Below are 21,981 nucleotides of genomic sequence, written 5' to 3'. Positions count from 1 at the left end.
TATATTTTATGTATCCTATCTTATCTATATCTATATCTATAATATTATATTGTGTGAGATATATATATATATATACACACACACACACACTATAATACATGTATATTATATTATAATATAATTATATGTCTATGGCTATATATATGATACTACATTATAATTTAATGTCTATTATAACATATATTACACACACGCACACACACACACACACACACACACACATATATATATAGCCAAGCACACACAAATAAACACACACACATACATATATAGCTTCCTGCCATATGTTTTATGTATCCTATCTTATCTATATCTATATATATAGTATTATATTGTGTGCGAGATACACACACACATGCACACACACACACTAGTTTGGGTCCCCAGCGTTGCCCGGGTTATTTGAAAAAGTCATTATTTTAAAATTTTACAAAATGCATAAGGTTGTGAGTGAACTACAACTCCCATCACGCCAGGTTCGCCCCCTGAAACTCCGTCAATACTCAAAGTTTGTCGTGTTGGGCAAGTTTGCTTGAGATGCATTATCAGTATATTATGTATTGTGTATTGTATAGGAATAATGTGAAATAAAATCTCCAAAATTTGCACGTTCATATATCATAAGTAGACATATATAAAAAAACCACAATCATATTGTATGTTCTGTATTTGTATCACACTTTTTCTCCAATCAAGCCATGAGGCATCGTCTCAACTGGGATGCAATGCAAAGTCTCTAAAATCAGCTCTTTGTGTTTATAAAGTATATTCATATATATATATATATATATGTATAAATATCTACAGGGGTGATATTGGATATATATTTTGCATTTGTAGCACGACTGTCTCTGATCTGGCCACGAGGCATCCTAGAAGGCTAGAGCATCTCTTGCAGCCAAGGTAAACACTCCACAGTCTGCTACTTGTATTTATACACAGTATGTAATATATGAATATATACAGAGGTAATTTTCAACGGTAAGCAAACAGTATTTTCGTGCTCCCCCAACCAATCACCGATATATATTTCCTGTTCATCATGGGAGTTCTGTGTGCCATATTTGGTTCAATTCCATCATTGGTGGAGTTCAGAATGCTCTTTGATTGTAGGTGAACTATACATCCCAGTAACTACAACTCACATATGTCAAGGTCTATTTTCCACCCCATATTTGGTTCAATTCCATCATTGGTGGAGTTCAGAATGCTCTTTGGTTGTAGGTGAACTATACATCCCAGTAACTACAACTCGCATATGTCAAGGTATATTTTCCACCCCATATTTGGTTCAATTCCATCATTGGTGGAGTTCAGAATGCTCTTTGGTTGTAGGTGAACTATACATCCCAGTAACTACAACTCGCATATGTCAAGGTATATTTTCCACCCCATATTTGGTTCAATTCCATCATTGGTGGAGTTCAGAATGCTCTTTGATTGTAGTTGAACTATACATCCCAGTAACTACAACTCGCATATGTCAAGGTATATTTTCCACCCCATATTTGGTTCAATTCCATCATTGATGGAGTTCAGAATGCTCTTTGATTGTAGGTGAACTATACATCCCAGTAACTACAACTCGCATATGTCAAGGTATATTTTCCACCCCATATTTGGTTCAATTCCATCATTGGTGGAGTTCAGAATGCTCTTTGATTGTAGGTGAACTATACATCCCAGTAACTACAACTCGCATATGTCAAGGTATATTTTCCCCCAAGAGCACCTCAAGAGCACCCCTGGGCAAAAACTATAGTACAAATGCTTACTTTGCGTAATGGTTGAGCCGCCCCTGAGTATATATATATATATATATATATATATATATATATATATATATAAGAAGCATCTGTCATATTGTGTATTTTACATTTGTTTCATGATCCATCCTAGCAAGAGGGATGCTCTGTAACATCCCAGAATCTGCTTTATGTGTGTATTATTATTATTATTATACAATAATAATAATAATAATAATAATAACACACACACAAAACACATATATACAAACAAAACACATTTACACAGACTGCTGTGGCCCAGTCTTTGTATATGTGTTTTGTGTGTGTATATGTGTGTGTGTGCAGAAGCATACACAAAGCTTGGCCTGTCACTGAACATCGAGAAAACCAAAGTGCTGTTCCAGCAGTCGCCAGCCCATCCCTCTCCAATGCCAGAGATACAGCTTAATGGTGTAACATTAGAAAATGTCGACCATTTCCGCTACCTTGGCAGCCACCTCTCCACCAAAGTCAACATCGACGCCGAAATACAACACCGCCTGAGCTCTGCAAGTGCAGCATTTTCCCGAATGAAGCAGAGAGTGTTTGAGGACCGGGACATCCGTAGGGATACTAAGGTGCTTGTCTATAAAGCTATTGTCCTCCCAACCCTGCTATATGCCTGTGAGACGTGGACTGTCTACAGACGTCACATGCAGCTCCTGGAACGATTCCATCAGCGCTGCCTCCGGAAAATCCTGCAAATCTCCTGGGAAGACAAGCGGACAAACGTCAGCGTGCTGGAGGAAGCAAAGACCACCAGCATTGAAGCAATGGTCCTCCAACATCAACTCCGCTGGACAGGCCACGTTGTCCGGATGCCTGACCACCGTCTCCCAAAGCAGTTGCTCTACTCCGAACTCAAGAATGGAAAACGGAACGTTGGTGGACAGGAAAAGAGATTTAAAGATGGGCTCAAAGCCAACCTTAAAAACTCTGGCATAGACACTGAGAACTGGGAGGCCCTGGCCCTTGAGCGCTTCAGCTGGAGGTCAGCTGTGACCAGCAGTGCTGCAGAATTCGAGGAGGCACGAGTGGAGGGTGAAAGAGAGAAACGTGCCAGGAGGAAGGCGCGTCAAGCCAACCCCGACCGGGACCGCCTTCCACCTGGAAACCAATGCCCTCACTGCGGAAGAAGATGCAGAGCAAGAATAGGGCTCCACAGCCACATGCGGACCCACAAGGAAACCCATGATGGAAGACCATCTTACTCGTCCAACGAGGGATCGCCTAAGTAAGTAGTAAGTGTATATATATATATATGTGTATATATGTATATCTGTGGTTTTGCACATGCGTTGTAATTTTTATTTTTTGACTCTTTAAGTCTTTTCTGCTGTGTTTTTCAGTGTTTCTATGAGTGATGGTCACTCGTTGGCCTGATAGGTGTCTTGTGTCCAAAGTTGGTGTCAATTCCCCCAGTGGTTTTTTAGTTACATTAATCCCACAAATGAACATTATATTTTTATTTATATAGACTAGCCGTTCCCTGCCACATGTTGCTGTGGCCCAGTCTGTGCATATGCACTTTGTAAATGTATATGTGTATATACTTATATACACATATACACACACATATACATGTGTGTATGTATATTTGTGTATATGTGTATATATGTGTGTTTGCGTATATATATATATGTGGTTTTGCGCATGCGTTGTAATGCATTTTTTGGGCTTTTTGAGTCTCTTCTGGTGTGTTTTTCAGTGTTTTTATGAGTGAAGGGCATAAATTGGGTTGTTAAGCGTCTTGTGTCCAAATTTGTTGTCAGTTTGTCCAGTGGTTTTTGAGTTAGGTTAATCCCACAAACAAACTTTACATTTTTATTTATATAGATACTAGCCGTCCCCTGCCACGTGTTGCTGTGGTCCACATGGGGATTCTGTGTGGGAGGTTTGGCCCAATTCTATCGTTGGTGGGGTTCAGAATGCTCTGTGATTGTAGGTGAACTATAAATCCCAGCAACTACAACTCCCAAATGTCAAGATTCTATTTTCCACAAACTCCTCCAGTGTTCACATTTGGGCATATTGAGTATTTGTGTAGAGTTTGGTCCAGATCCATCATTGTTTGAGTCCACAGTGCTCTCTGAATGTAGGTGAACTACAACTCCAAAACCAAAGGACACTGCCCACCAAACCCTTCCAGTATTTTCTGTTGGTCATGGGAGAACTGTGTGCCAAGTTTGGTTCAATTCCATCATTGGTGGGGTTCAGAATCCTCTTTGATTGTAGGTGAACTATAAATCCCAGCAACTACAACTCCCAAATGACAAAATCAATTTTTTTGTAATGCATTATTTATTTATTTATTGGCTTTTAAAGTCTCTTCTGGTGTGTTTTTCAGTGTTTTTATGAGTGAAGGGCATAAATTGGGTTGTTAGGTGTCTTGTGTCCAAATTTGGTGTCAATTCATCCAGTGGTTTTTGAGTTCTGTTAATCCCACAAACGAACATTGCATTTTTATTTATATAGATTATTATTGCAACGAGGACAATAGATGCCAACCTTATGAGTAATGCTCCAGGTTTCGCCATCAAATGGGGACATCCACAGGCATCCCATTTTGGACCGGAAATCAGGGATTATCCTGATCTGGCAATCTTAATCCCCAAACTATTTCATAAGCGGAAACCTCAAACAATAATTATTACCCTGACGAGTGATATTGGCTAACAGGGAAGTCGTAGTTCCTCAAACAAAACTCAAATGATTCCACCTTCAAAAAGTCACTGGACATCACATGTTTAACACGGTATTTATTACGTCAGGTTTTCCCGTCATCAGCATACAAAGCTTCTAGTTGGTTATATGCAAAAGACTTGTTTTTCCCTATTTAATATAAAAATGGATGCATGAACTGTTTACTTATCTTTGCTAATCAAGGTGGCCCACTAACACATCCCAAGAAAGGACCCCCCCAGAAGCAACCAGCCAGGCTTTGAAGCTGCAAGGCAATTCAGTGCTAATCAAGGTGGCCAATTACAACATTCACACTTGCCTCAAGCAGACAAAGAGTTCTTTCTCCCACCCTGGACATTATTCCACGGATATACAAACCCCACTTGCCTAGTTTCCAACAGACCTCACAAGCTCTGCCATAGATGTGGGTGAAACGTCAGGAGAGAATGCTACTAGAACATGGCCAGAGAGCCTGGAAAACTCACAGCAATTCCAGCCACGAAAGCCTTCAATAACACAAAGTAGACATGTTTGTTTATCTGTTTGTACAACAAAGATCGTTCCTAGGTGAAGTGGCCCTCTGTGATGCCACCTGATTGGCTGTTGCTAGGTGAAGTGGCCCTTTAGTGATATCCCTGGGAAAGAAAAGGGTCATGTGTATGAAGGTAGGAAGGAAGGAAAGAAAGAGAAAATGTAGCAAACAAAGAGAAGGAAAGAAGGAAGAAAAAGAAGGGAAGGAGGGAAATAAGAGAGAAAAAGAAGGGGAAAGAAGGGAAGGAAGTGAAAAGGAAAGAAAGAAAGTGAAAATGTAGCAAACAAAGGAAAACAGTTGGAAGGGAAGGAGGGATGGAGAAGAAAGAAAAAGGTGAGAGAGAGAAGGAAGGAAAAGAAGGGAAGGAGGGAGATAAGAGAAAAAGAAGGGAAGGAAGGAAATGAAAAGGAAAGAAAGTTAAAATCTAGCAAACAAAGGAAAACAGTAGGAAGGGAGGGAGGGATGGAGAAGAAAGAAAAAGGTGGGAGAGAGAAGGAAGGAAAAGAAGGAAAGGAGGGAGATAAGAGAGAAAAAGAAGGGAAGTAAATGAAAAGGAAAGAAAGTGAAAATGTAGCAAACAGGAAAACAGTAGGAAGGGAGGGATGGAGAAGAAAGAAAAAGATGAGAGAGAGAAGGAAGGAAAAGAAGGGAAGGAGGGAAATAAGAGAGAAAAAGAAGGGAAGTAAATGAAAAGGAAAGAAAGTGAAAATGTAGCAAACAAAGGAAAACAGTAGGAAGGGAGGGAGGGATGGAGAAGAAAGAAAAAGGTGGGAGAGAGAAGGCAGGAAAAAAGGGAAGGAGGGAGATAAGAGAGAAAAAGAAGGGAAGAGAAAGAAAGGAAGTGAAAAGAAAAGGAAAGAGAGGGAAGGTGTATGTTGAAAAGCAAGGGAAGAAAGGAAGATAAGAGAGAGGGAGGGAGAAGGAAGAAAGGAAAGAGTCACAAAGAGAGCCTACCCATCGTTGCCAGAGCATTGCCATGGAGACATTGTGAGCTAAACCCTTTCAGAGCTGGAGAAGGGAGGAAGCAGGCACCCAGAGAACAATGGGAATATGCGCTAGTACAATTGTATGTCTCATGTTGAACGGCACGACTTTCAAGGAGTCATGACAGCAAGCATTGAACAAAGAATGAAGGCAACTTGGAAAAGATGCATGCTACACAAAGATGTCGGAGGTGCAGTCCCCACTGGGGTAGCGCATCTCATGCGCCCGAGCCGGACCGAATGGTTCTTGCCCGAAATCCACCAGGAATTCTCGGTTCACGCAAAGGCCGCCATGCTCGGTGTCCACATCCAGCTGGAGCATGACCGAACCTCCCCTGGAAAAGACATAATGCGGGGCGAAAGTCACGATTGTGTGCCATCGAGTTGTTTCCAACCCATGGCCACCTTATCACGAGGTTTTCTGGGATGGATGTAAACAGGCCTTCCTGTGAGGCTGAGAGAGTGTGACTTATCAGTGTAATGTCAATATACAGTGTTCCCTCGCTGTTTCGCGGTTCGCTTTCCACGGACTCTCTGTTTCGCGGTTAGGATTGAGAATTAATCTATATAAATAAAAATGTAATGTTCGTTTGTGGGATTAACAGAACTCAAAAACCACTGGACGAATTGATACCAAATTTGGACACAAGACACCTAACAACCCAATGTATGTCCTTCACTCAAAACAATGATTTTGTCATTTGGGAGTTGTAGTTGCTGGGATTTATAGTTCACCTACAATCAAAGAACATTCTGAACCCCACCAAGGATGGAATTGAACCAAACTTGGCACACAGTTCTCCCATGACCAACAGAAAATACTGGAAGGGTTTGTTGGGCAGTGTCCTTTGGTTTTGGAGTTGTAGTTTACCCACATCCAGAGAGCACTGTAGACTCAAACAATGATGGATCTGGACCAAACTCTACACGAATACTCGATATGTCCAAATGTGAACACCGGTGGAGTTTGGGGTAAATAGAATCTTGACATTTGGGAGTTGTAGTTGCTGGGATTTATAGTTCACCTACAATCACAGTGTATTCTGAATCCTACCAACAATACAATTGGGCCAAAACTCCCACACAGAACCCCCATGTGGGCCACAGTAACGTATGGCAGAGGACGGCTAGTATTTTTATTATATGTTTATACATTTTGTGGTTTTAAAATCACAAAATGTATAAAAATATGTTAAAAATATTAATTCTCAGCCCTCTCCACTAAACAGAGAGTGCGTGAAATAGCGAGGGAACACTGTACAGTGCTACTTCGCGGTTCGCTTATTGCGGACTCACTGTTTCGCGGATTTCAAAAAATATTAATTTAAAATATATATCATGGTGTTTTGACTGTTTTGTGGGGTTTTGCCACCACTTCTCTCTCCTCAGTCCTCCCTCCCTCCAGCCTTGGTCTTTCCTTCCTTTCCTTCACTTTATTTTAAGGTTATAAAGACTTAATATCGTGTTTAAGTACTAAAATAATGTATAAATATTAAAATAAATAGTGCATCCCTACATCGCGGTTTTTCACTTATTGCAGGAGGTCCTGGAACCTAACCCCAGCAATAAGCAAGGGAACACTGTATATTGACATTACACCGATAAGTCACACTCTCTCAGCCTCCGCAGGGCTGTCTTGGAAAGGCTACCGGGGCAAGATGGGGAAACTGGCGGGGCGTGCCGCTGGTGGGCCAGGGCCAGCTTCCCCACTTCACCCCAACAGCTGTCCTGGGCCTCTGGTGGCCTCCGCAGGGATCCCGAGGCAAGGTGGGAAAGCTGGCCCTGGCCAATCCAGGGGCGGGCTGGGGCCTGCTGCTGGTTGGCCAGCCAGCCAAGCAGCGGGAAACTTCCCGCCACGAAGGGGACTTCTGGGAAGAAGAACCCCTCTGCAAGCAGTATGGTCGACGGGTGGGTGCCCACAGCCGCAACGGCCCTTACCCGGTAAGTCGGACAAGGCATTCCTGATATTAAACCAATGTATAAAAATATATTAAAATGTATATTAGTGTCCCTGTTTGCGGATTTTCACTTATCGCGGGAAGTTGTCCTGAGTTGCCCCTTCAAAAACAGCAGTCTTCCATCAGACAACAGGCAATAATCAGCAGACACAAAGCCGATTCCATTGGAGTGAAAACATCAGTATCAAGGTCGTTGTTACCAGCGAAAGCTGACAGCTCCTGCTACTGATTTATAGCCATGAATTCCCCACGCAGGAGGTGCTAGGGCGTCTCCCAATTAGCTCAGCGTTTTTAGCAGCTATCCTAGCTGAACGCCGTCTGTGCTCTGTCTCTATTAGTCTCTCTAGAAATGTGGGCACTTTCAAAACCTCATTGCCTGATTCTTCTTCTGCCTCCAGTTCCTGAGCACTTCCCTGCTCCCCTTCCTCTTCCGAAGATGAGGAATCCCTAACAGAAGTCCTGGAACGGAACCCCCACAATAAGTGAGGGAACACTATATATATTATACACTAGCCATCCCCTGCCACGCATTGCTGTGGCCCACTCTGGTGGTCATAGGGGTTCTGTGTGGGAGGTTTGGCCCAGTTCTATTGTTGGTGGTGTTCAGAATGCTCTGTGATTGTGGGTGAACTACAAATCCCAATTGTCAAGATTCTATTTTCCCCAAACTCCACCAGTGTTCACATTTGGGTATATTGAGTATTCGTGTAGTTTGGTCCAGATCCATCATTGTTTGAGTCCACAATGCTCTCTGGATTTAGGTGAACTACAACTCCAAAACCAAAGGACACTGCCCACCAAACCCTTCCAGTATTTTCTGTTGGTCATGGGAGAACTGTGTGCCAAGTTTGGTTCAATTCCATCATTGGTGGAGTTCAGAATGCTCTTTGATTGTAGGTGAACTATAAATCCCAGCAACTACAACTCCCAATGGACAAAATCAATTTTTTTGAGCGAAGGACATACATTGGGTTGTTAGGTGTCTCGTGTCCAAATTTGGTATCAATTCGTCCAGTGGTTTTTGAGTTCTGTTAATCCCACAAACGAACATTACATTTTTATTTATATAGATGTTTAAAATGTCCATGCTGCTAGCTATGAAGGAGTTAATCTGTGGAACATTTTGAAGCATGTGTGGAGCAGACAAGGAAAATGTCTGGACACTAGAAGGCTGGACACAGAATTAATGAGCTGTTAACAGTGGGGTATAAATAGAACAGACGCCATTACTCTGTCTCTTGGCTCTTCTCCCTTGCTAAATGTTATTGCAATGAGTGAAATGTAAGTAAAGAGAAGAGCCGCTACTGAAGCAGAAACAACTGTCTGAAGTCAGTTAATTGGATGATAAGAAGCAAGTTGGCCGCTCTTACTTGACCATATCGGGATAAAACTGCTTGTCCCAAGGCGTGTAAAGAGAGTTGGTGACGAAGAGGCGGCGGCCGTCCAAGCTCAGCTGCAGCATTTGAGGCCCTCCTTGGACCTTCTTGCCCTAAAGACCCCGGGGAAGAAATAGCCCCAAGATTAGGAAACATGCCAAAAGGACCAGGAAACATGGAAATACGGAAAGGCCAGTTTTCTCAGCAGGCTTCTCTAAATGACTGCAGGAAGTGGATTTCTATTCAGAAACTGAAATCTCCGAAACCCAAATCCGCCCCGTTCACCATCCGTTTCAGACCTTACCTGGATCACAAAGGGATCGGGTTGGGAGTCCAGCTCCGGATCCTCAAGGACGGTTACAGGACCCCCTTTCGCAATGCTTCCCCCCACAAACACCTAAAGATCCCAAAGAGACACGGTCAGTTATGCACGGAAAACAAGGGGAGTGAATAAATTGGGGATCCCTGACCTTTTACAACAGCTCCCATCATCCCTAACCCCCAAGTTATAGGATCCATCATCTGGAAACATATAATAAGAGAAGGTTGCAAGCTTACCTGCCCGACTAGTTTGGGACAGTGCGGGTTGCTGATATCGTATTGCCGGACATCGCCATGCACCCAGTTGCTGAAGTACATGTACTGGTCATCCATGGAGATGATGATATCGACAATGAATCCTTGAAAAGGAGCAGGGTCATTGAGTCACAGGAGACCCCAAGGAACATCCAGTTAAACCCCCTTCTGCCAGGCTTTCTTGTTACTAACCTGGCATTTCGGGAAAGGTCCATCCCGATACTTTCTTGTTCGGGACTTGGATCACTTTCTCAGCCGTCCAGCATCCGTCCTGCAGGGAAAACCAAATTGACCAATGAGGTGGCCAGAAAAATGAGCCTCTTCTCACACCCAGGTTACACTGGAGCTTCCCACACAATGGTCTTCAGCCTGAGGCTTCTCTCAAAGAAGCTTCTCACACTAACCTCACACTGAGGCCTTTCTCACACTGAGGCCTTCTCACACTGAGGGCTCTCTCAGACTGACACCTCTCTGATGTGGCCATCCTCCCTAACCCTAACCCTTTCCCTTTTTCACCTCTGTCTTAAAGAAATGGTGGATGGAGCTCTCCAGTGTGCAGCCCACGAAACCGTGGGTCGAGTCGGGGTTGTGCAAGAAGCGGATCTCCAGCGGGGCCGAATCTTCACCCACGTCAATCGACTTGAGGAGGCGGTGGGTGGTCCAGTCCCAGATGTTGAGGTAGCGGCCGTAGCGCCCTGCAGACAAACACGATCCAGGATTATTTCAAGTCTGACCAAAGCAGAATAGAGTAGGACTATGACTGTCAGAAATATTAAAATTAACTCGGTATTTTGAATTACAAAAATGTGAGTCAAGCACTGAAAGGGTTAAATGGATACAATGACTCAGCAAAAGCTGCAGTTCAATATAAGTAGGTGTGCCTGTCGTTTAGTGGCCTTCAGTCTGTAAGAGGTCTCTGTGGGAGAAGGGCCTCAGACTGTTAGAGGGCCCCAGTTTGTTAGGAGGCCTCAGCATGAGAAGGCCTCAGTGTTTTTTCATCTCAGTGTGAGAGAGGTGTCAGTCTGAGAGAGCCCTCAGTGTTAGTTCGTCTCAGTGTGAGAGAAGTGTCAATCTGAGAGAGCCCTCAGTGTGAGAAGGCCTCAGTGTTAGTTCATCTCAGTGTGAGAGAGGTGTCAGTCTGAGAGAGCCCTCAGTGTTAGTTCGTCTCAGTGTGAGAGAGCCCTCAGTGTTAGTTCATCTCAGTGTGAGAGAGGTGTCAGTCTGAGAGAGCCCTCAGTGTTAGTTCGTCTCAGTGTGAGAGAAGTGTCAGTCTGAGAGAGCCCTCAGTGTGAGAAGGCCTCAGTGTTAGTTCATCTCAGTGTGAGAGAGGTCAGTCTGAGAGAGCCCTCAGTGTGAGAAGGCCTCAGTGTTAGTTCGCTCAGTGTGAGAGAGTTGTCAGTCTGAGAGAGCCCTCAGTGTGAGAAGGCCTCAGTGTTAGTTCGTCTCAGTGTGAGAGAGGTGTCATTCTGAGAGAGCCCTCAGTGTGAAAAGGTGCCCTGATTTGCCCTTCAAGAGCAGCCTTAATACAACATAGAAAGTAAAAGACAAATGCTTTGCTTCAGTAAACACAAAAGAACAGCAAATGCAGTTGAAAATGCAAAAGTAAGCAAGGAAGTCTTAATGCAGACACAAAACTAAAGTCTCGGATAAATTCCAAAAGAAACAGCAGTCTTACATCAGACAATGGGCAATGATCAATAAATCCTTAGAAGCAGACTCGAAGCAAGTTGAATTGGAGCGAAAACATCAGCATCAGAGTGATTGTTACAAACAAAAGCTAACTGCTCCTGCTTCTGATTTATAGCCCTGAATTCCCTACGCAGGATGTGCTAGGGCGGCTCCCAATTACCTCGGCGTTTCTAGCAGTTATTCTAGCTGAACGCCGTCTGTGCTGTTTCCTTTTGCCTCTCCAGAAATGTGGGCACTTCTAAAACCTCATTGTCTGATTTCCCTTCCCCCTCCAATTCCTGAGCACTTCCCTGCTCCCCTTTATTATTTATTTATTTCCTATATTTATACCCTACCCTTCTCCCCCCGAAAGATGAGGAATCCCTAACAGAAGGCCTCAGTGTTAGTTATTTTATTTATTATTATTTATTTCGAGGTTTTATATACCGACCCTCTCACCTTCAAAGAGGGATTCGGACCGGTTCACAACATGTGTTAACATACAAAAATATACAATAACAACACAATGCTACTTCATTACACAGTTAAAATATCAGCACTATACACGTTAAAACATTATCATCCCAGTTAAAAGAGCCAAATCGTCCGACACCATCACAATCCCATTCATCATCCTCCTTTCATGTGGGCAAAGAATTAAATCAGTTATCAAATGCCGCATTCCACAACCAGGTCTTTGTTAGTTTCCTGAACGTCATGAGGGAGGGGGCAGTTCTGATCTCTAATGGCAGGGAGTTCCAAAGTCGAGGGGCCACCATCGAGAAGGCCCTGTCCCTCGTCCCCACCAGCCATGCTTGTGCAGGCGGAGGGACCGAGAGCAGGGCCCCTACAGACGATCTTAGTGGTCTTGATGGTTCATAGGGGAGAATATGTTTGGAGAGGTAAACAGGGCCGGAGTCGTTTAGGGCTTTATAGGTTAATACCAGCACTTTGAATTGTGCTCGGAAGCTAATCGGCAGCCAGTGGAGTTCGAGTAACAGCGGAGTGGTGTGCTCCCTGTACCCTGCACCCGTTAGTAATCTGGCTGCAGCGCGTTGTACTTGCTGCAGCTTCCGGGCAGTCTTCAGAGGCAACCCCACGTAGAGAGCGTTGCAGTAATCTAAGCGGGATGTAACCAAAGCGTGTACTACCGTGGCCAAGTCAGCCCTCCCAAGGTACGAACGCAGCTGGCGCACAAGTTTTAATTGTGCGAATGCTCCCCTGACCACCGCTGAAACCTGGGGTTCCAGGCTCAGCGATGAATCCAGGAGAACTCCCAGACTGCGTACCTGTGCTTTTAGGGGGAGTGTGACCCCGTCCAGCACAGGCTGTAACCCCGTACCCTGTTCGGTCTTACGACTGACCAGGAGTACCTCTGTCTTGTCTGGATTTAGTTTCAATCTGTTGTCCCTCATCCAGTCCGTGACAGCGGCCAAGCACCAGTTCATGACCTGAACAGCCTCCTTAGTGGCAGGTGGGAAAGAGTGATAGAGTTGGACATCATCTGCGTACAGATGACATCGCACCCCAAAACTCTCAGTGTTCATCTCAGTGTGAGAGAGGTGTCAGTTTGAGAGAACCCTCAGTGTGAGAAGGCCTCAGTGGGAGAAAGGCCTCACTGTGAAGTAGGCCTCAATGTTACTATGAGAAGGCCTGGTGTGAGAAGCTTCTTTGAGAGAAGCCCCAGGTTGAAGACCATCGTGTGGGAAGCTCCAGTGTGAAGGCTGGTGTGTGTAAAGCTACTGTGTGAAGCTCCTGTGCAACTTGGGTGTGAGAAGAGGCTCTGTGAGGGCAAAGCTGTTTATCTGCATAAGAAAGAAGCCCAGTATAGAAGCAAAGAAGGAAATATAAAAAACTTTGTTCATGTTAAGGAAACCTTCGTCTCAGTGTGAGAGGGGTGTCCGTCTGAGAGAGCCCTCAATGTTAGTTCGTCTCAGTATGAGAGAGGTGTTAGCCTGAGAGAGCCCTCAGTGTGAGAAGGCCTCAGCGTTAGTTTGTCTCAGTGTGAGAGAGGTGTCAGTCTGAGAGAGCCCTAGTGTGAGAAGGTCTCAGTGTGAGAAAGGCCTCAGGGTGAGGTGAGTATGAGAAGGCCTGGTGTGAGAAGGTTCTTTGAGAGAAGCCCCAGGTTGAAGACCATCGTGTGGGAAGCTCCAGTGTGAAGGCTGGTGTGTGTAAAGCTACTGTGTGAAGCTCCTGTGCAACTTGGGTGTGAGAAGAGGCTCTGTGAGGGCAAAGCTGTTTATCTGCATAAGAAAGAAGCCCAGTATAGAAGCAAAGAAGAAAGTATAAAAAAACTTGGTTTGTGTTATGGAAACCTTAGTCTTAGTGTGAGAGAGGTGTCAGTCTGAGAGAGCCCTCAGTGTTAGTTCGTCTCAGTGTGAGAGAGGTGTCAGTCTGAGAGAGCCCTCAGTGTTAGTTCGTCTCAGTGGGAGAGAGGTGTCAGTCTGAGAGAGCCCTCAGTGTGAGAAGGCCTCAGTGTTAGTTTGTCTCAGTGTGAGAGAGGTGTCGATCCGAGAGAGCCCTAGTGTGAGAAGGCCTCAGTGTGAGAAAGGCCTCAGTGTGAGATTAGTATGAGAAGGCCTGGTGTGAGAAGCTTCTCTGAGAGAAGCCCCAGGTTGAAGACCATCGTGTAGGAAGCTCCAGTGTGAAGGCTGCTGTGTGTAAAGCTCCTGTGTGAAGCTCCTGTTTAACTCTCTGTGAGAACGAAGCTGTTTAGCTGCATAAGAAGCCCAGCATGGAAGCAAAGAAGGAAGTAAAAGAACTTTGTGCGTGTTATGGAAGCCTTGTTGTTGTAAATAGTGTAACCATGTTATTATGCTACAAAGAAAAGCCTCCTAAGGAAGAGATAATAACATTGGCCTATGTGTTTTTGTTCTTTTTTATCATTTTTGACTGGGTCATGCTGCGAATAAGTTACTCTGCTGTGACTTCCCTCAATCTGGATGCCATACTGCAGCCTAGAATCGTATTAGCTTTTTAAGGTGCCGCATCCAACTGTTGGGTTGTATTCAGCTTGTGGTCTACTAGAACTTCTACATCCTTCTCACCTTTTCTCAGATCTTCTGTTTTGAACCCGTCAATAAAGAACTTGGGCTCCCCCCATTCGGTGGTGATCAGGACGTTGTGCCGTGGCTGGTACCAAAAGTCATACATCTGGACGGGTCCATCTTCCGGGCAGTCCCAGGTCCCTTTCACTTCCCAGGTTTCCGCGTCCAGAAGGAGAAGTCCACCTGGAGTTTGTTTATTTGCAAGAGCAATATTATTATTATTATTATTATTATTATCCAAATGATTGGGATTCAAGGCAGGTTATGTGTTAAAATACTGGCAGGTTTGGGGTATATGTGTGGCTACCCCCTAATGTGGTGGGCTGACTGATTGTACCTATTCCGTTGCCAAATGCGTCTCCAATGCCGCTGATCATAACCTCTCCGCTGCCCAAGCAATGTGAGGTGTGCAAGAAACTCAAGTTGGTTTTCTCGATGATTTCTCGGGGCTCAATGATCTGTCGAGTGAGTTAGAAAGAGAGAAAACAGGTCAATTCATCATTCAGTCCTATGCAAGGCTCCCCCCAGCACCAACGGCTGCTCTGGGCCAGAGTGAAGAGAGAGGGATCCAGGGAACAGTTCCACCTTGTCTCCCGCATATGTCATCAGCTGGGGACCCCTCCCCCCAGAACCAAGTACGGCTCTGGGCTAGAGTGAAGAGAGAGGGGGCCAGGGGAGAGTTCCACCTTGTCTCCAGCCTATGTCATCAGTTGGAAACCCCTCCCCCCAGCACAAAGTGCGGCTCTGGGCAAGAGTGAGGAGAGAGGGGGCCAGGGGACAGTTCCATCTTGTCTCCTGCATATGTCATCAGTTGGGGACCCATCCCCACAGCACCAAGTGTGGCTCTGGGCCAGAGAGGGGGCCAGGGGACAGTTCCATCTTGTCTCCCGCATATGTCATCACTTGGGGACCCCTTCCCCGCAGAACCAAGTTCAGCTCTGGGCCAGAATGAAGAGAGGGGGGCCCAGGGGACAGTTCCACCTTGTCTTCTGCATATGTCATCAGTTGGGGACCCCTCCCCACAGCACCAAGTGTGGCTCTGGGCCAGAGTGAAGAGAGAGGGGTCCAGGGAACAGTTCCGCCTTGTCTCCCGCATATGTCATCAGTTGGGGACCCCTCCTCCCAGAACCAAGTACAGCTCTGGGCTAGAGTGAAGAGAGAGGGGGCCAGGGGACAGCTCCACCTCGTCTCCCGCATATGACATCAGTTAGGGACCCCTCCCCCCAGTACCAAGTGCAGCTCTGGGCCAGAGTGAAGAGAGAGCGGGCCAGGGGACAGTTCCATCTGGTCTCCTGCATATGTTATCAGTTGGGGACCCTTTCCCCCAGCACCAACGGCTGCTCTGCGCCTGAGTGAAGAGAGAGGGGGCCAGGGGACAGTTCTGTCTTTTCTCCCACATATGTCATCAGTTGGGGACCTCTCCCCCCAGCACCAAGTGCCGCTCTGGGATAGAGTGAAGAGAGAGGGGGCCAGGGGACAGTTCCATCTTGTCTCCTGCATAAGTCATCATTTGGGGACCCCTCCCCCCAGAACCAAGTGTGGCTCTGGGCCAGAATGAAGAGAGAGGGGGCCAGGGGACAGTTCCATCTTGTCTCCTGCATATGTCATCACTTGGGGACCCCTTCCCCGCAGAACCAAGTGCAGCTCTGGGCCAGAGTGAAGAGAGACGGGGCCAGGGGACAGTTCCATCTTGTCTCCTGCATATGTCATCAGTTGGGGACCCCTCCCCACAGCACCAAGTGTGGCTCTGGGCCAGAATGAAGAGAGAGGGGGCCAGGGGACAGTTCCATCTTGTCTCCCGCATATGTCATCACTTGGGGACCCCTTCCCCGCAGAACCAAGTGCAGCTCTGGGCCAGAGTGAAGAGAGACGGGGCCAGGGGACAGTTCCATCTTGTCTCCTGCATATGTCATCAGTTGGGGACCCCTCCCCACAGCACCAAGTGCGGCTCTGGGCCAGAGTGAAGAGAGAGGGCCAGGGGACAGTTCTGTCTTGTCTCCCGTATATGTCATCAGTTGGGGACCCCTCCCCCAGCACCAGCTGCCACTCTGGGCCAGAGTGAAGAGAGAGAGGGCCAGGGGACAGTTCTGTCTTGTCTCCCGTATATGTCATCAGTTGGGGACCCCTCCCCCAGCACCAGCTGCCACTCTGGGCCAGAGTGAAGAGAGAGGGGGCCAGGGGACAGTTCCTTCTTGTCTCCCGCATAGGTCATCATTTGGGGACCCCTCCCCCCAGTACCAAGTGCTGCTCTGGGCCAGAGTGAAGAGAGAGGGGGCCAGAGGACGGTTCCATCTTGTCTCCTACATATGTCATCAGTTGGGGACCCCTCCCCCCAGCACCAACTGCTGCTCTGGGCCAGAGTGAAGAGAGAAGGGGCCAGGGGACGGTTCCATCTTGTCTCCTACATATGTCATCAGTTGGGGACCCCTCCCCCCAGGACCAACTGCTGCTCTGGGCCAGAGTGAAGAGAGAGGGGGCCAGGGGACAGTTCCACCTTGTCTCCTGCATATGCCATCAGTTGGGGACCTCTTCCCCCTAGCACCAGGTGCTGCTCTGGGCCAGAGTGAAGAGCGAGGGGCCAGGGGACAGTTCCATCTTGTCTCCTGCCTATGCCATCAGTTGGGGGGCCCTCCCCCTAACACCAAGTCTGGCTCTGGGCCAGAATGAAGAGAGAGGGGCCAGGGGACAGTTACTAATATAATCTTCTATATTATAGCCTTAATGCAGTTTGATACCATTTTGATTGCCATGGATGAATGTTTTGGAATCCTGAAAGTTGTATTTTCACCTTCTCTGCCCAAATATGCTGCTGTTCATCAAACTACAACTCCCAGGACTCCATAGCATTGAGCCTTGAAGGTTGAAGTGGTGCTGGACTGCATTCATTCCACTGATTGTTTCCCCATACAATTCCTTGACGTACTTTGCACAAGCTGGGAGCATACTGGTCAGTGCCCGTGTCCACCACATAAACGCGGCCAGAGCCCAGGCACGGCAGGACGAGGCGGTTGCGTTCCTTGCTGGTGTCCCCGAAGCAGCTGCTGCAGGCGTTCCAGCCCGAGTGGTGTAGTTCGTCATCCAAGTAAGGCATTTGCAGACGGTGGATAACCTGTCGTAAAGATAGGGAGGATGTAGCATTAAAAAATTAAATGGTCAGTGAAAGACCAAATATGGGCAGCAAAATCCCACTCACTAAATATACATGGAAGGAGCAAAAATTATCCACCCGACTCCAACTGCCACTGCCCTGGTCTCAGAGGGAGAGAAGATCAAGTGGGCACATATCCATCATTCCTATATCCTGTAATGTCCTAGATCCTCCACTCTAACCACCACTGCCTTGGAGGGGGAAAAGAACAGCCAGGATGAACTGTCCTATCTCCATCCCAACTGTCATTGCCTTGCCTTTGAGGGAAATAAGAGCAGCAGGATGGGGAACCCGTTCTCCATCCTATCTCTTATTGTCTGACCTTCGAGAAAAAGAAGAACAGTCAGGATTAAATGCCCTTTTGCCATCCTACTGCTACTGCCCTGGTTTCGGAGGGAGAGAAGAGCAGCCAGGATGAAATGCTCTTTCGCCATCCCAACTGTCATTGCTTGTCGTTTGGGGGAAAGAAGAGCAGCAGGATGAGAAGCCCTTTCTTCACCTCAACCGCCACTGCCTTGGCCTTCGAAGGAAAGAAGAGCAGCCAGGATGAAATGCCCTATCGCCTTCCCACCTGTTATTGTCTGGTTTTTGAGGGAAAGAAGAGCAGCCAAGATGCAATAACCTTTCTCTATCCCAGTTGCCATTGACCTGGCCTTCGAGGGAAAGAAGAGCAGCCATCCCACTGCTACTGCCCTGATCTTGGAGGGTGAAAAGAGTGGCCAGGATAAAATGTTCTTCCTCCATTCCAACTGCCATTGCCCTAGCTTTGGAGGGAGAGAAGAGCAGCCCAGGATGAAATGCTCTTTCTCCATCTCAATTGTCATTGCCTGGCCTTCGGGGGAAAGAAGAGCAGCAGGATGAGAATAATAATAATAATAATAATAATAATAATAATAATAAGCCCTTTCTCCACCCTAACCACCACTGCCTTGGCCTTGGAGGCAGAGAAGAGCAGCCATGACGCAATGCCCAATCTCCATCCCACCTGTTATTGCCTGGCCTTCGAGGGAAAGAAGAGCAGCCAGGATGAAATACCCTTACTCCATCCCAGCTGCCATTGACCTGGCCTTCGAGGGAAAGAAGAGCAACCATCCTACTGCTACTGCCCTTACCTTGGTGGGGGAAAAGAGTGGCTGGGATGAAATGCTCTTTCTCCATTCCAAATGCCACTGCCCTAGGTTTGGAGGGAGAGAAGAGCAGCCAGGGTGAAATGCCCTTGTTCCATCCCAACTGCTACTGCACTGACCTTGGAAGAGGAGGAGAGCAGCCATGACACAATGCCCGATCTTCATCCCAACTACTGATGCTCTGCCCTTGGAGGGAGAGAAGAGCAGCCAGGATGGAGTGCCCTTCTTTCATCCCAACTGCGACTGTACTGACCTTGGAAGTGGAGGAGAGCAGCCATGACGTAATGCCCAATCTCCATCCCACCTGTTATTGCCTGGCCTTCGAGGGAGAGAAGAGCAGCCAGGATGAAATAATCTTTCTCTATTCAAGCTGCCATTGATCTGGCTTTCGAGGGACAGAAGAGCGACCATCCTACTGCTACTGCCCTGACCTTGGAGGGTGAAAAGAGCAGCCAGGATGAAATGCTCTTTCTTCATACCAACTGCCATTGGCTTGGGTTTGGAGGGAGAAAAGAGCAGCCAGGATGGAATGTCCTTGTTCTATCCCAACTGCCGACTATGATATGATCTTGGAGGAGGAGAGCAGCCATAATGCAATGCCCTATCTCAATTCCAACTACTGATGCCCTGCCCTTGGAGGGAGAGAAGAGCAGCCAAGATGGAATGCCCTTGTTCCATTCCAACTGCCACTGTACTGACCTTGGAAGAGGAGGAGAGCAGCCATGACACAATGCCCGATCTTCATCCCAACTACTGATGCTCTGCCCTTGGAGGGAGAGAAGAGCAGCCAGGATGGAGTGCCCTTGTTCCATCCCAACTGCGACTGTACTGACCTTGGAAGTGGAGGAGAGCAGCCATGACGTAATGCCCAATCTCCATCCCACCTGTTATTGCCTGGCCTTCGAGGGAGAGAAGAGCAGCCAGGATGAAATAATCTTTCTCTATTCAAGCTGCCATTGATCTGGCTTTCGAGGGACAGAAGAGCGACCATCCTACTGCTACTGCCCTGACCTTGGAGGGTGAAAAGAGCAGCCAGGATGAAATGCTCTTTCTTCATACCAGCTGCCATTGGCTTGGGTTTGGAGGGAGAAAAGAGCAGCCAGGATGGAATGTCCTTGTTCTATCCCAACTGCCGACTATGATATGATCTTGGAGGAGGAGAGCAGCCATAATGCAATGCCCTATCTCAATTCCAACTACTGATGCCCTGCCCTTGGAGGGAGAGAAGAGCAGCCAAGATGGAATGCCCTTGTTCCATTCCAACTGCCACTGTACTGACCTTGGAGGAGGAGAGCAGCCATAATACAATGGCCGATCTCCATCCCAACTACCGATGCCCTGCCCTTGGAGGGAGAGATGAGCAGCCAGGATGGAGTGCCCTTGTTCCATCCCAACTGCCATTGCCTGGCCTTCAAACAAATGCAGAGCAGGCAGATCCAGCTCCATCATTCCTTTGTCTAGCAATAGGAGAAGGGCTATCGTTTTGACCCTAACTGCCATTGCCTTTCAGCAGTTCCATCTTGACTGACACTGCCCTGGTTTTGATAGCCATACATGCTTAGACTCATCAGTCAAATGCCGCTGTCCTGGCCTCAGATGGAGAGAAGAGCAGTCAGGATGAAACACTCTTTCTCCATCCCAACTGCCATTGCCCTGACTTTGAAAGGAGAGATGAGCAGCCAGGCAGAACTCAATTATGTCTGTGATGTGGGTGGAAAGCCCTGGCACCATCCCAACTGCCTCTTCCCTGGTCTTGGAGAGTATGCCATGCTCAGCTGAGCTTTGAGATCATCACAAAACCAGAGAACATGGCTTCCACCCCACTTGGTTGCTCCTAATTCTCAGGTGTTGCAGCCCACATGATTTAGGTAGGCATCAATTTTGACTGTATTTCTTTTAGGAGCATGCCCAGGTACTCCGTGGCAATGCTAGTCCTACGGAAGAAGTCATTTCTCACCCAACCCAGAGTTATTAAGCCCACAAAGGAACCTCAGGCAGGAAGAAACTACTCTCTTTATTGTCTCCCAGTTAATTTGTGCCCAGATCTTTATGTGAAATCTGTATTATATTGACATTCTTGGCTTCTCTTGTGTTTTTCTTCCCCTGTGGTTAAAAGAGATATCATAGTCGGCAGATGAGAGACATTAATGGAGTCTTTTGCTGTCGTCGGCAACTAATCGGGATGGCTAATGGAGCCTCTGTGTTCATATGTAGTCTACCTTTATGACTCGATCAAGAGATAAAAGCGAGATATCAACTCCAATACCCCATGACTGACCAGGAGGACCTCTATCTTGTCTGGATTGAGCCTCAGCTTGTTAGCCCTCATCCAGTCCATCACAGCTTCCATCCACTGGCCCAGGATCTGTGGGAGCTTCCTTAGAATTAGGTGGAAAAGTGTAGTAGAGTTGGGTGTCATCTGCATAGAGGTGGCACCCAACTCCAAAACCTCACGACTGACCAGGAGGACCTCTATCTTGTCTGGATTGAGTGTCAACTTGTTAGCCCTCATCCAGTCAATTATAGCTGTCAGAAACTGGTCCAGGATCTGGGAAGCTTCCTTGGAATGAGGTGGAAAAGAGTAGTAGAGTTGAGTGTGAACTGCATAGAGGTGGCACCCAACTCCAAAACCTCACGACTGACCAGGAGGACCTCTATCTTGTCTGTATTGAGCCTCACCTAGCTAGCCCTCATCCAGTCCATCACGGCTGCCATCCACTGGCCCAGGATCTGGAGAGCTTCCTTGGAATGAGGTGGAAAAGAGTAGTAGAGTTGGGTGTCATCTGCGTAGAGGTGGCACCCAACTCCAAAACTCTGGATGGCCTCACCCAGCAGTGTCACATAAATATTGAAAAGCAGGGGGAGGGGGGAGAATGGGACCTTGCGGGACCCCACAGGTCAATGGCTAAGGATCCAAGAAGGTGTCCTTCAGCTTCACCTTCTGGGTACGATCCTCCAGGAAGGAGCCATTCTGGAGAAACCTATTCCAGAGAGCTGACCCAGAAGAATACCATGGTTGATGGTATCGAAAGCCGCTGAAAGATCCAGGAGAACCATCAGGGACACACTCCCCCATCTAGTTCTCTGCAGAGGTCAT

General features: G+C 47.0%; 1 protein-coding gene and 1 long non-coding RNA gene across 3 annotated transcripts in view; one reads left to right on the top strand and one right to left on the bottom strand.

Moving 5' to 3' along the window:
* Positions 1 to 4,340: 4,340 nt before the first annotated feature.
* LOC137097709 (uncharacterized) lies at positions 4,341 to 5,747 on the top strand. The gene is made up of 2 exons (XR_010910374.1): positions 4,341 to 5,543; positions 5,680 to 5,747. It is a non-coding gene; the product is annotated as an uncharacterized lncRNA (long non-coding RNA).
* The window catches only part of LOC132764189 (methanethiol oxidase-like), a 53,942-nt gene continuing 37,462 nt past the window's right edge, over positions 5,502 to 21,981 (bottom strand). The window contains exons 4-12 of one of the 2 annotated variants that reach the window (XM_060758072.2): positions 17,533 to 17,718; positions 14,947 to 15,067; positions 14,610 to 14,792; positions 10,411 to 10,589; positions 10,087 to 10,165; positions 9,877 to 9,998; positions 9,623 to 9,715; positions 9,313 to 9,431; positions 5,502 to 6,319 (exon numbers count right to left, since the gene is read on the bottom strand). In XM_060758072.2, coding sequence (XP_060614055.2) covers positions 6,157 to 6,319; positions 9,313 to 9,431; positions 9,623 to 9,715; positions 9,877 to 9,998; positions 10,087 to 10,165; positions 10,411 to 10,589; positions 14,610 to 14,792; positions 14,947 to 15,067; positions 17,533 to 17,718 — 1,245 coding nt within the window. In that variant the 3' untranslated portion in view covers positions 5,502 to 6,156. The remainder of the gene's footprint in view (positions 6,320 to 9,312; positions 9,432 to 9,622; positions 9,716 to 9,876; positions 9,999 to 10,086; positions 10,166 to 10,410; positions 10,590 to 14,609; positions 14,793 to 14,946; positions 15,068 to 17,532; positions 17,719 to 21,981) is intronic. The other variant, XM_067472339.1, reaches the window with a different exon arrangement.

The sequence above is a fragment of the Anolis sagrei genome, chromosome 12 (genome assembly GCF_037176765.1).
Source record: "Anolis sagrei isolate rAnoSag1 chromosome 12, rAnoSag1.mat, whole genome shotgun sequence".
NCBI lineage: Eukaryota > Metazoa > Chordata > Lepidosauria > Squamata > Dactyloidae > Anolis > Anolis sagrei.
Note: the sequence above shows the minus strand (reverse complement) of the source record. Positions and strands in the feature narration are given on the sequence as shown.